The sequence below is a fragment of the Glycine max genome, chromosome 5 (assembly GCF_000004515.6).
Source record: "Glycine max cultivar Williams 82 chromosome 5, Glycine_max_v4.0, whole genome shotgun sequence".
Classification (NCBI taxonomy): domain Eukaryota; kingdom Viridiplantae; phylum Streptophyta; class Magnoliopsida; order Fabales; family Fabaceae; genus Glycine; species Glycine max.
This window is the reverse complement of record NC_038241.2, coordinates 3,563,729-3,576,488: the sequence shown is the minus strand read 5'-3', so window position 1 is coordinate 3,576,488 and position 12,760 is coordinate 3,563,729. Positions and strand designations below refer to the sequence as shown.

The following is a 12,760-nucleotide window of genomic DNA, read 5'->3' as shown; positions in this document are numbered from 1 at the left end:
TTAATCATAATCTTTGAAATTTTGATTTATCGTATGTTGAACTTAAAATCTAAATTACCAAACACCTCTGAATAGTATACTAACATTCTTTTCCTACCCAATCATATCATAATTAAAAATAAACATATACAAAGACGATGTGTCACACTTAAATACATGAAAATGCCATAGTAGAAACCAAATAACAATATATAAAAGTTAATCGGAAAAGTATATTTTTGTAGTCACATATTAATTTTAAAAGAGTGTAAATTAACTTGTCTAACTCTAACTTTAATTCAATTAATTGGATAGGATTTGTGAATTGTTATATTATAAAATTTTGAAACTATCTTCCATTATCACTGATAAAAAAAAAAAAATCAAGATATTTTTTAATAGAGAAAGGAAAATTGAAAGGAATAGTGCTACTCCGTGCAACTCAATCTCTGTCTCAGTCTCAGAAGTACCCAAGAAACGATTCCTCGGCGGTGCAATCGTTGGAGTCCACCGTCATCCACACCGAGCATCGATTTCCCCTTTCCTTTCGGATTTTCTTTCGCTGCCTAATTTAGCGGCAACCAAGCATCTTCTACAACTTCCATTTCCATTCCGTTGATTTTGCCGTGCCTCCGATCATGGAAGTTCCTGACAACTCAGAAGCCACCGTTCCATATGTACGAAACTCCTCTATGTTGCTTTCTTCTTCTTCTTTATTTTTGCTTTTCGTTTTCATTTTAACTTGGAATTTTTAGTTGCATTATTCGGTGTGTTGATAGCAGTATGCAAAGAATTTGAATAATGAACCCTAGACTTTTCGGTTTATATGATAGTTGTGCAACTTATCAATTTGGTAGCTGCAATGATCTGGTTCATTTAGCAATTAGCACTCAATTTGACAAGAACAGAAAGAGAATTTTTATTCGGAAGCATCACTACAAAATGATGATCAAGCCTCTGTATGCTTATTACAGTTAAAATCCAATAGAACAGTGATGAATATGAGAATACCTTACTTAATAGCATACCATTATCTGGTATTATAGCACAAAAGAAAATATGTCTAATCTGGAATTGCAATGTTGAAGTTGTTAGGGCATGTTTGATTTGCTTTTCATTCTCTGTTTTAAAAACTGTTTTCTAAAACAATTCTCCTTATCAGTCAATTTATAATGTAAAGTCTACTAAGTTTTAAAATTTGTTCTAAAAAAATGTTTTAAAAACTAAAATACAGAAACAGCTGAAAGATGTTTCCCTTTTCACTTCTTAATGACAAAAGATGAGTTAAAATAATTTGTTGGGTTTGAGTTAGGTTGATAGTGTATTTCTGCCTTTGTGAAGCTCTGTTTCGGATTAAAATACATAAAGAAAAAAAAAAAAAACAGGCATTGGCAGCAAGCCAGGCTCATGGAATGACACAAGTATGCGGGAGGCCACAGTTGAAACCCAGCAGCTATTTCCATTTTAATCTAACTAAATACTGTTTTCACCCATCAAACAAATTTTTCTATTTTTTAGTTTCTAAAAACTAAAAACAGTTTTGAAAAATGGAAATCAAAAACACCCTTAGTCTTTTGCTTTTGTGTTTTCTAGGTGTTTTTTAGGTCTCACCTTTTATGTGCTGTGATGCATTATAAGTTTCTCTCTAAAAAATAATTCAGGTGTCTGTTATGATATATGAACTTGGATTAATGGCGAGCATACACACATATTTCAGGAGGTGGTGAGTCATGAATCTCATACAAGTTTCAAAATATAATGCTAATCACTTTTACAATTCTGTAGGTTTGATGCAGAGGCTTCTCAATTCTCATGCCGTTTGAATTTTATTTTTTTATGGAATGCTGGTTATCTAACTGTACATACCTATTGAGTATTGAATTAATGAGTGTGTTTCCTGAAATCTGTACATATCATAATTCATAATGTATTGAATGTTTATCTTATTGACCTTGCATTGATCTAACGAGAAAACTTTCTTTTTCCCTCATGGATCTCTGAAAATGTTGCTATCAAGTGTGTGCTGGACTTCACCATACTGGATTCATTTAACTTCATAGCAATTCTAATACTTTCCTTAATCAGAATTCTCCAAGTCTAGCTGGAACAGTTAACTGGGGCACAGCAACTGTTGTTGGAGTATTTGCTGGCATGTTATATGGCGGTAGCAAGGAGGCAGCTGCTTCTGTTGTAAGTTTATGAGTAAAAATATGCTTCAAAACTCTGCTTTATATAGAATTTTGAAAGTGTACTATGTTCAACACAGAAAAGGTCATTAAAAGTAAAGACAAGAGGATAAGTAAAGATCATTTTCTTTACAGGACCGAATTGCATATTCTGTAATTTGGTGTGTGAGTTTGGTTTGGTTTTCTTACTCTTAGATATGACCATGATGAGTTAAGTCCAGCACTAAGGATATGATTCCTTGTTATTTATTTAATTTGTGGTTCCCAAGAATTATCTTTTCTTTAGCAGATTATAGGTTCTTTTTCTTGCCAACCATGTTATTGTAAACATTGCTTGTCTAGATTATCCCATTTAATTGTGGTGATCTTAAGGAATTTCACACATGTTACTAGAGCAAGGATGCAGAAGTTATGTTGAAACTTGGGAGCACTGAAGACAAACGTGAGCAATATCGATTGATGAGAGATGCAATGGAGAAACGATTCATTCGAGTTACACGGGGCTCAATAGTTGGAGGGGTACGTCTTGGAATGTTCACTGCTGCATTTTATGGCATACGAAATCTGCTCGCTGAGAAGAGAGGTGTTCATGATGTTTTTAATGATGTTGGAGCTGGATCAGCGACTGCTTCAGCTTTTGGTTTAATCAGTAAGAAATCATACACTTACTGTACATTCTATATTGTTACCTGGGCCGGATGATGACACCAGTTAACTGTTCTGCTTTTTAACTAATGTTCTTTAGGGTGAAATTTTTTGAGATAACATAAAATATGGTTAAATGTCACAATTATTGTGTTGATATATTTGTTTTCCGTCCTTCTGTTAGTGCCAGGATCACTCCGATGGCGAGCAAGGAATATGGCACTAGGGCAGTGCTAGGAGCAGCAATTTGCTTTCCTCTTGGTAATGTTGTTATTATTTGTTGAGTAGTCTTGTTAGTGAGTAAAAGGAAACAATCTAAATTCTTCGTTCAATTGTTTTTAAAATTTATCTTGCATATATGCATTGTGGATGTATGGCTATTTACTGACATTCTGTTTCCATTAATTGTTTGGCAGGTTGGATCCATCTGAAGCTGGTAAAAATGGCTAACGAAGGTAATCCAGCTGCACATCCACACTCAGATCAGAGAGAAGTGAAGAGTGGGGTTAGTGCTGCAATTGAGAGGCTTGAAGGAAATTTAAGTAAATGAAAAGCTACTATTAGGTGTGATACCCCTCTCGTGGCCAGTACGCATTGTCATTTTTATTTTCTCAGAGAAGTGGGGTAACTTTGAGTTAAGGGGGTTGAATGGCGTTCATGCCCTTTTTTATGGAGGAAGTGATAATTCGATAATTTAGTTGAACGTGTTACTCAAGAATTTTCATCTTTATTGCGCAATATGGGATTCAGCTATGATGCTTTCGGTCTAGGTGGTCAGTACCTAGTAGTGTGCATATTCTTAAAGTGCTTATGTCTTTGGATTTCAACTATTCTAGTAGCTCAGAGCCCAAAAAAATAAAATATTTAAGTGGTGGTAATATCATAGTACGAGTCAACTAATGCAGACAATCTAAGCCACTTGGTCTGTTATCAATGGAAGAACGTTGCAGATTAATAATGTCAAGCCGCGGGACCTAGTTAACCCGTTCCAGCTTAGTTATGATTTCGGAGGACATTACAGAAGAAATAATTGAGAGTGAGGGGAATTACGGGTAGCTCCTTTTAGTGAGGGAAGCCACTGAGGTAGTTTTGTATTCAGTTAAGGTTATACCTTTGTAGCAGCTCTGCTCTGGGGCTTTCTTATGAAATACATTGTTCTCATAAAAAGCACTATTCTCTATTATCATCTTTTACTTATCTGACAGAGAAGCTGATTGCTGTAGGTTAGAAGGCTGCATAGGAGAAAGTCCCATGCTTCAAGTCCATGCCGGGCTTGTTGCTTAGTAATACACTACTACACATTTTATCACATCTGAATTTAATTCGAAGGCGAGTCCTTCATATCCTTTTAGCAATTATTTTTAACCAAACATTAATGAGGCATTGATGCTCAACTTTAATTTTTTTTTATAAATATTCATTAACAGTTTAGTAGGGAGAGGGGGTTATTCAAAGGAGAAAAAAAGAATTCTTACAGAACACGACAATTTAATGTACAACGACTCAAGGAGTTAAAGGACACAATAGCCAACCTTATCGTTTGGTTCAATATTTTTTAGCTTTCTAATAGAATTGGCTACATGATAATAATAATAATAGTAATAATAATAATAATAATAATAATAATAATAATAAACCTCTTAAATGTAAAAGCTACTCATTTGAATGAAAATGAAGTTTTACAAAAGCAAATTAGAGGCACATTTACTTCCAAGGAGAAGAAAGCCTAACAAAAAAAAACTGAATCAGACATTACCAACCCATGCCCAACCCTAGACAACAGTATCTTGCATATCAAGTATTCAAGGGAACCAAGATCTACCATCAAAGTTTTACAAGTAGAAACATCAAAAGCAAAATTTTCCAACAATTTTCTTATGTCCCGTTGGTTTGGAGAATTGAAGGTTCAACTATCTGCCATTAGTTAGGTGCAGACCAATACTACATATCAGCTGCAAATATAATTGAAGAATACAAAATATAGCACAAAATAAATACCGCTGCAACGAACTTGTAACAATAAGTAGCAGGAAAAGTAAATACACAGTGACCCTTCTTTCCATGTTCTGATATTAACCAAGAATTCAAGGAACAACCAAAACAGCCAAACTATAAAGTGCATTCAAGTTACTTTCATCTGCCACTGCCAGGCATATGAATGTCATTGCTCATTTATCATGGTTGACTCCAACAAAAATCCTCTTCTATATCTATTTTACTTCATTTTGCCATGGGCTTCCCCTTGAACTTATTGTTAGTTGTGCAGCTTCTGTGAACAATCATATAAAATATTGAATTGTTGTTTACCCTGCAAAGATCCAAGGAGATTCAAGGTGAGAAGCTACAATATCATCTATTGGAAAAATTCTTTAGACTACATCTGGCTACTCATTCCACAGTTGGCAGCCAACTAACCTCAATGTGTAGGAAACTAATCATATCTAAAGACCTAGTACAAGGAGTTGTACCCAGACAAGGGTAGAGTCGTATCCAGGTACCACCCTCTCACAAACATTTTTTTTTTCAGTTAGCCTTAATTTGAAAGTAATTAAGACTCAGTGTACAACCAATTGAATCTACCTAAGGTATACTATGTCTAACTTTCAATATTATGCAGGATTTGGTGGGAGATATGACAGAAAGCAAGCTCCACTCATAGATGTGTCTTCTACCATAACTTTATAGAAGCCCGCCAAGATTAATAAAGGAAAAAGGTATACAGCCAACTCCTGAGATAACAGGATAATGGCATTTTGGAATTCATAATAGAAAAGACATCATGATAGTTAATAGTTTTATTTTTTTTAAACAATGTGGTTACTAACAAGAAATTGACTTTTGTGGCACATTCAAAAATAAAAGTGAGGTTACTGTAACATTTGTTAGACCTAGTGCAAAAAAGATATATAAAGAAATTACCATTAACTTGTCTACGAATTGCACCTTCTTGTGCCTTCTTATTCGTCCTTTTTACTGCCACAGCTGCAACCATAAAAGTTAGTTAATTATTAATTAATAATGAAAAGCATATGAAGATAGTGTCTGGTATAAAAGAAATGCTGGGTAGCTTTCCTCCTAGAACAATCATGCATATGGTGTGCAACTTTGCATAAAGACAGGTAATGAAGTATCGAACAACATAATCTCTATGTCTATGTTGTTATACACCAGTCACCAGGAAGAGACTTTTATCGCATAACTTATGGTACCTTTAAATTTTCTTTTCTTATTAGCTCTCCTTCTTTTCCTTTCTGCCTTTGTAAGTTCTGTTTCTTCCTTAATATCACCCTTGCCATCAAATACCTCCTCAGGAGCCAACATAGCAGCATCTGAAACAGCCACAGGTGCAATCTACCCAGGGAAGGCATAATACATTGTCAGAATACAGTAAATGGAAGAAGCAGAAACATAAATTTGATAAAAAAAAAATAGCTCTTTACTTCTTCCATTGCCAAAGCAGGCACATTAGCTTGAATAGACATGTCCTCTATAACCTGTCCAGTTCAATTCAAGGCAAATAAGAAGACAGAAATTTCAAGTGTCAAATATATTGTCTATCAAAAGAGATAATAAGAATGTTGATGCCATACAGGTTTTGGAGCAAAGTTAAAATGAGAAAGGGCATCCAGCTTCAGACAGAGTCTCTTAAACAGCATGCTTGCCTGATCACAAATACAAGTTACAAGATTCAATGTACAATGAAATATATAAAAGGATGGCTGCATAGCGTTGCATAATACAAAAGGGAATGAAGCACATAACAAATGAGAGACTAAATAGTAATATAAATAGAAACAAAGTAAAGCAATCGAGATTTGCACCTCATTCTTTTGTTCATCTTTGAATAACAACGGAGCAGAAGTGGGATCTGTCTTCTGAACATATTCTTGCTGTCAACCATTAAAAAAAACCTTTGAGGAATATCACAAGCAAAGGGAAAAATGTACAACTCCTTGAGGAATTAATAATAGGTTTCCAATGTTACAAAACATATATCTAAGAAATACTGACCTCGTAAATTTCTGCAAGACCCTGCTTGCTTTTATTATCATCCTGTATTAATAGCAAAAATGAAATGACTTATACAAGTTAGTTACATACAAATATAGCAAGACATGAAGTTGAACCTTAAAATTGATTTAATTCAGTAAAACAAGCTTACCAACTCTTTAACTTCCCGAGGCCCTTTAGGTGGCAATTTAGGAACCCTTTGAACATCATTAAAATGCCCCTATAGTAAACACAAATGTAAATTAGAAACAAAATAATGTTTGTAGGTGCTTGTGGTCTCATGTATAACTTAGTAGTAGCAGTTAAATAATAAACTCAACACACCCAACTTTTTACAGGAATTGGTTGCCATCTATATATCAGCTTCCATTCATGTAAATAACTTTATGTATTATCGTTGAAGTCCAAACCATATCAGTTCAACATATTAGTTACCTCAATAATCCTTTTCTTGATTATATCCTCAATTGAAGCTGTAACTTCTTCAGTGATTACAGGAGCAGGCCTCACATTGTGCTCAAAGTCCAGATCAACCTCCAATGCACTATTCTTGGGTCTCTTTGCAGCAGTTACCTGTTATAAATTCAACAATTAATAATGCAACACCATATTAGCTAAAAGGGCCAACAAATGCAACCAACGAATAAATCAGGTAAAAAAAAAGGGGGACTACTGTATTACCTCACCCTGCATAGTCCATGCTTTTTGCTCTATGTTAGCTTTCTCCATCTGCTCTATCTTGGACTGAATCTTTTCCAGTTGCTTTTCATGGGCAGATGCAGTCCCTTTCGTCTACATACATGTGGAAAAAGAAGGATAAGAAAGTTGTTTTCAAAATATATATATATATATATATATATATATATATATATATATATATATATATGAGGGATCAAATTACACCGGTGTAACTTTGACCAACTATTGCATCATTCAATAACCTTCAATTGGATAATATTTTCTTAAAATTCACCGTTGGATTGAAAGTTCCTTTCACATAGATCATATGTATAAAATTTCATATTAATTCAAAATTATTTGCTACCTCATTCATACAGATTAAAATCGACATAATATAAACTTTTCAAAAAATACTAAAATCGGATCATTTGATTACCTTCTTATTGTTCAATTTTGACAAAATTTGACACAGACAATCTTAGTAATATCTAAATATAATTCAATGGTTGAATCGATAAAAATCACATTTTATATCAACTTATAGAATGGTGTAATAGTTGATTAAGTAATTAGATCCCTCCATATATATATATATATATATATATATAAAGAGAGAGAGAGAGACCTGCTTGTCCAATTCCATGTCATCTTCATCAGAATAATCAGATTCCTGAAGTGCTTGAGCTTTTCTTTTTGACCCCCTTTCCTTTTTACCTCCAAAGAAGTCTTCATACCTGACAGGAACAAATAAAAAAATGAACCCAGCAAATAGATATAGAGAAAAACCATCTAAATTAGTAAGAAGTTACAAGGAGTAATATAACTATAAAGTACCCAGCTAATTGCATAACATATGACCGAGGAGAACAGGACTTAATATTTAAAGCAAATACACCACCACAAACAAACCACAAAATAATTATTATAATAATTAAATAAATACTGTAAAGCTTAAAGAAAGAGGAAAGATCACTTAGCCAAATACAGTTGGCCAGACAACAACAATAGCCTGCTAGCCTGCAGCAATTACTATTGACAAAAATACAAAAACTACTTTGCTTCTAGAAAACTTAAGCGTAAATGGCATAGAGTTAGATTAGTTGTTCTCCTTCAGTTTCCTCATGCTTCAAATGGTTTCACACTGAGTTTTCATTGGTTTTCCTCTATTTTAACTATTAGGCTACTATCAATCCAATCAACTCTTTCTATTGGGGCTTCTATTGGTCTTCTTCTCACAATGATCAAATGAGGTGTGATTTTACCATCTTACTCAATGGTGTTACTCCTATATTGTCTCTAATATATCCATTCCTCATCTAGTTTTGTAGGTCTATTCTAACATTCTCACCTCAGCAACTGCAACTAAGGACAGGCACAGGCCTACACACTAAGTCCTAGAGGCACATACCCCCTCAGTCACACTAATTTTTAAATGTTATATACAATCTTCTATTCATATATATATATATATATATCAATGTTGTTAATGGCGGATGGCGGTTCATGGCGGAAAGTCAAAAATCCGTCATAAAAATGGCGGATGGCGTAGCGAAAAATGGCGGATGTCATGGCGGACAAAAAAATACGAAAAAAAAGGAACTGTTAACAGTAAAAAGGGGTGTCAAATAGCAAAAGGAAAAAAAAAGCTGTAGAAACAAAAATGGGGTGTCAAACAGCAAAAGGCCCAAAACAAAATTAAAAAAAAAAACATGAAGGCTGACCCGCGAGCTTGTCTTCTTCGGCTTCTTCGTCTTCTTCGCGAGACAGAAGGAAGGCCGTTCGTCGCCGGAGCTCGTGCCTTGCCGGGGCTCGTCACGAAGTCAGCCTTCGTCTTCGTGTAAGGGGTGTCGCGGGCGGCGGCGGCTGGGTGTGCGGACTGCGGGTGTCGCCTGTCGCGGCGGCGGCTGGGTGCGGCGGGGTGAGGGAGGATGCAGAGGTGCGGGAGGGACACAGGGGCTATTCTGAATCAAGGTGCGTGGGTCGCTTTTAATTGAATGAATAACCGGGTAGGGTTGGATCGGGTCGGCCCAACTCCTACCGCGGACAAAAACCAAGCAAAATCCCGCCATTTCCGCCACCCCGCCACAGCCGCCATGGCGCCGCCATCCCAAACCCGCCACGCCACCGCTATTCGGTGGCGTTTTTTCGCAAATCCGCCACCTAAATCCGCCATGACGCCGCCATGGCCGCCATTTAACAACACTGATATATATATATATATATATATATATATATATATATATCCTCCATTTGTATTGTTTTTCCCTACTGCTTGCTTAATATAATTATAAATTTATGATAAAGGTCAATTTTTTTTTGATGTTGGGGTAACTTATGACTTAATGATAACTACCATATGCCTAGACCTCCTGCTTGTAATGCTTTGATATTGTTATTCACACATCACCACAAAAAGTTCTATCCAAAAACAAGACATACACATGTGATATCAATAGATATTTATGGAACCATGATCATTAAAGTCAAGTGAAGCAATTTAAAGCTTGTATTATTTCATTGACCCGTAAGTGAAATTACAGATTAGTGAGTGTGAGATAAGCAATAACTTAAGTTGCAAGCTTAAAATAGATGAACATCTTTTTTTTTTTTGTTCTCTAGTGGGAGACTGACAGGACAAGAATAAACACCTTGCATTTTCTATGCCCTCTGTTTCTTCATCTTCATCTTCATCATCATCATCACCAATCCCAAAATCACCTTCCTAGATAAATATAATTAGAATGAGTCAGAAACCAATTAATTAGTTAATAAGCAATAACAATTAAGACCAGGTTATTCTCATGATCCTGTTTGAAAACCCCAAAAAAGGGTAATGAAAACCAAACTAAGCAAAGACTCACCTCATCACTTTCCCCTTCGTCATCGTCTTCCTCCTCACCTTCTCTGTCTGCCTCGCCATTCTCGAAATCCTCTTCCTCCTTCTCTAAGTACTTTGTCAATTCATCTATTTTCAAGAATTTATCTTCAATGCCACCACCTTCCTCATTCTCTTCTTCTTCCTCTTCATCCTCCATCTCTTCTTCTTCTTCTTCTTCTTCATCTTCTTCTCCTTCTCCCTCCTTTTCTTCATCCTCCTCATCTTCTTCCTCTTCCTCATCCAATTCCTCGTCAAAACCGTCACTCTCTTCTTCCCACTCGTCTAGAATATTTTCCTCCTTCTTATTCCCACCCTCCGAAGGAACCTTCAGCTGGGAAATCTCTTCGGGATTTTCGACCAGCTGCTTCACGCGGCGGCGAAGGGTGGATAATAGAGGCTGCGTTTGGAGGTCGATTTGTTGCCATATCTGTTCGGCGTCGAAACCGTCCACGAGGAGTTGGTCCAGTGGCGATTTTGGGGAAAATGGATTCAGGGAAGAGAACAAGTATTGCGACGCAGTACGAGCAGCTTCCGACAGCGCCGGGTTGGGAGCGAGGAACAACGGTGGTTCGGTCGCTTTCAGCCGCCGTAGGGCCTCGACGCCAGCATCGCTAGTGTTCGCCATGGCAGGGTGCTCTGATAGTGTTACTCTGTTCTTTCAGCGATATATTGGGTTTAGGGTTTTAGGCTTTTAGCCCAACGGAAATTGGAGGCGACTAAAACTGTGCGTTTTGATGGACCTAATTTATTTATTTTTTGGTAGAGATTTTGATGGAACTAATAAATAAACATTGATTAATTGTTGGAAAATATTTTTCTAACACGAAAATGAGAGTGGCAATGTCTCTTGTAATTTTCAAGTGTGAATTTTGGGTTTATATATAAAAAAATAAAATAAAAATGTGAATGATATATAAAAATAATTATATATTATTTATATATCATATCATATGATTTAGTTGTATTTATCAACAATAATTTACGCAAGTGTTAATAAAAATGTGAATGATTTAGTTGTATTCCTTAATCAAAGGTCTAAGGTTCGAATTCTATTAAAAAAATTATATTTGACTTAAATTATATAATTAATTATACAATTAAGTAGAAACTATTATTATATTCATATAATGTAAAAGTTGTTCCGCTTTAATAATTAGGTAGTACTTTTTGTCTAAATTTTAATTTTTAAGCAATTTTTATTTTATTTTCTATTTTATATTTTTAATATTTGAATTTTATTTTTAAATATAATTATTTTTTAACAATGATCTAAAATATATACTTTACTATATATATGATCTTAACTAAAAATGCATATTAATTCAATATTTATTTGGTGATACTTTTATAAATTCTACTACTTTGAATATGATCTTTTTTATTATTTTAATCTTGTTTTTACAGAATCAACAACTGCGGATTGTGTCTTCTGGTTGCTGAAATCCTTGGATGATGTCAAAAAGGTAAATTTATTGCTGCACTTTGGTGTATCTAGAAGCACAGGAACGATTTAGTGGGAGAACAACACAAAGCCAACAAACATCTCCTTTAATTCATCTCAGAATTATATTAGAAAATGGAGAAATGCAAAACTTGAGGAATGCAAATGAGCCTTTTTGTGAGCAGCTTAGACATGTTATTTTAAAATGAATTTGTTATTTTAAATATTTTATATTATCACTTATGTTTTCCTGAAATGCAACACAGATGCCTCTCTCTACCCCAATCGGGGATTATATGGTGCAGGACCTTGTGTTAGAAACCATGATGGTGCGTTTGTCATTGCAAGAACCTCTTTATGCCATGGTCTTCTTCCTGCAAATGAAGCTGAGATGGCTTCTCTCTTATATGCCATCACGTGGATCCATGATATGGACCTCCACAGTATTGTCGTCGAGATTGACCACAAACAACTCCACAATGTCATTCTCTCCAACATTTCTCACTTCGATACTGAGTTTGTCCTTTTAGTGAGTAAATGAAAAGTCTAAATTTGATTCATAATTCTCCTGAGATTTTGGTAAGACAACAAGCAAATCAAGTTGCTCACACCCTAGCAAGGGGTCTAGATTACGAGCTAGTTGTCAAGTTTTTTTATGATATTCCTTCATTGAAACTTTTGTTGTTTATGAAATGAGTTAAGCTGCTTGCAGTAAAAAAAAAAAAAATCATCTTTCTCAATTTGTAATGAGGTGTGATTTTACCATCTTACTCAATGGTGTTACTCCTATATTGTCTTCTTTTTCTCTTTTTTTATTGGGTCATTTTCCTAAAATAACTATCTTTAGTAAGATATTTGCTTCTATCATTTTTTATCCATAAAATTTAAATCTGTGATTTTACCTTAAATTTAGACAAATGACTTGGATTGACTTTTTCT

General features: G+C 35.0%; 2 protein-coding genes and 1 pseudogene across 3 annotated transcripts; 2 read left to right on the top strand and 1 right to left on the bottom strand.

Moving 5' to 3' along the window:
• Nucleotides 1–346: 346 nt before the first annotated feature.
• Nucleotides 347–3,990, top strand: LOC100794994 (uncharacterized; annotated as a pseudogene). The gene is made up of 5 exons (XR_136557.4): nt 347–656; nt 2,065–2,169; nt 2,559–2,814; nt 2,995–3,071; nt 3,227–3,990. The product of XR_136557.4 is annotated as an uncharacterized protein (transcript).
• A 679-nt stretch (nt 3,991–4,669) lies between these two features.
• On the bottom strand, nt 4,670–11,089 carry LOC100817724 (U3 small nucleolar ribonucleoprotein protein MPP10). Its single transcript, XM_006579506.4, has 13 exons — nt 10,364–11,089; nt 10,151–10,224; nt 8,128–8,236; nt 7,503–7,613; nt 7,257–7,394; nt 6,973–7,041; nt 6,822–6,863; nt 6,632–6,700; nt 6,401–6,472; nt 6,251–6,304; nt 6,020–6,161; nt 5,730–5,792; nt 4,670–5,118 (listed from the first exon to the last, which is right to left on the bottom strand). Exons 1-13 carry the CDS (start codon nt 11,003–11,005, stop codon nt 5,114–5,116), a joined length of 1,590 nt encoding a protein of 529 aa, XP_006579569.1. The 5' UTR covers nt 11,006–11,089; the 3' UTR covers nt 4,670–5,113.
• Nucleotides 7,337–12,496, top strand: LOC106798702 (uncharacterized). Its single transcript, XM_014775449.3, has 3 exons — nt 7,337–7,473; nt 11,785–11,843; nt 12,088–12,496. The coding sequence occupies exons 1-3, from the start codon at nt 7,452–7,454 to the stop codon at nt 12,349–12,351; spliced, it is 345 nt and encodes a 114-aa protein (XP_014630935.1). The 5' UTR covers nt 7,337–7,451; the 3' UTR covers nt 12,352–12,496.
• Nucleotides 12,497–12,760: the final 264 nt, after the last annotated feature.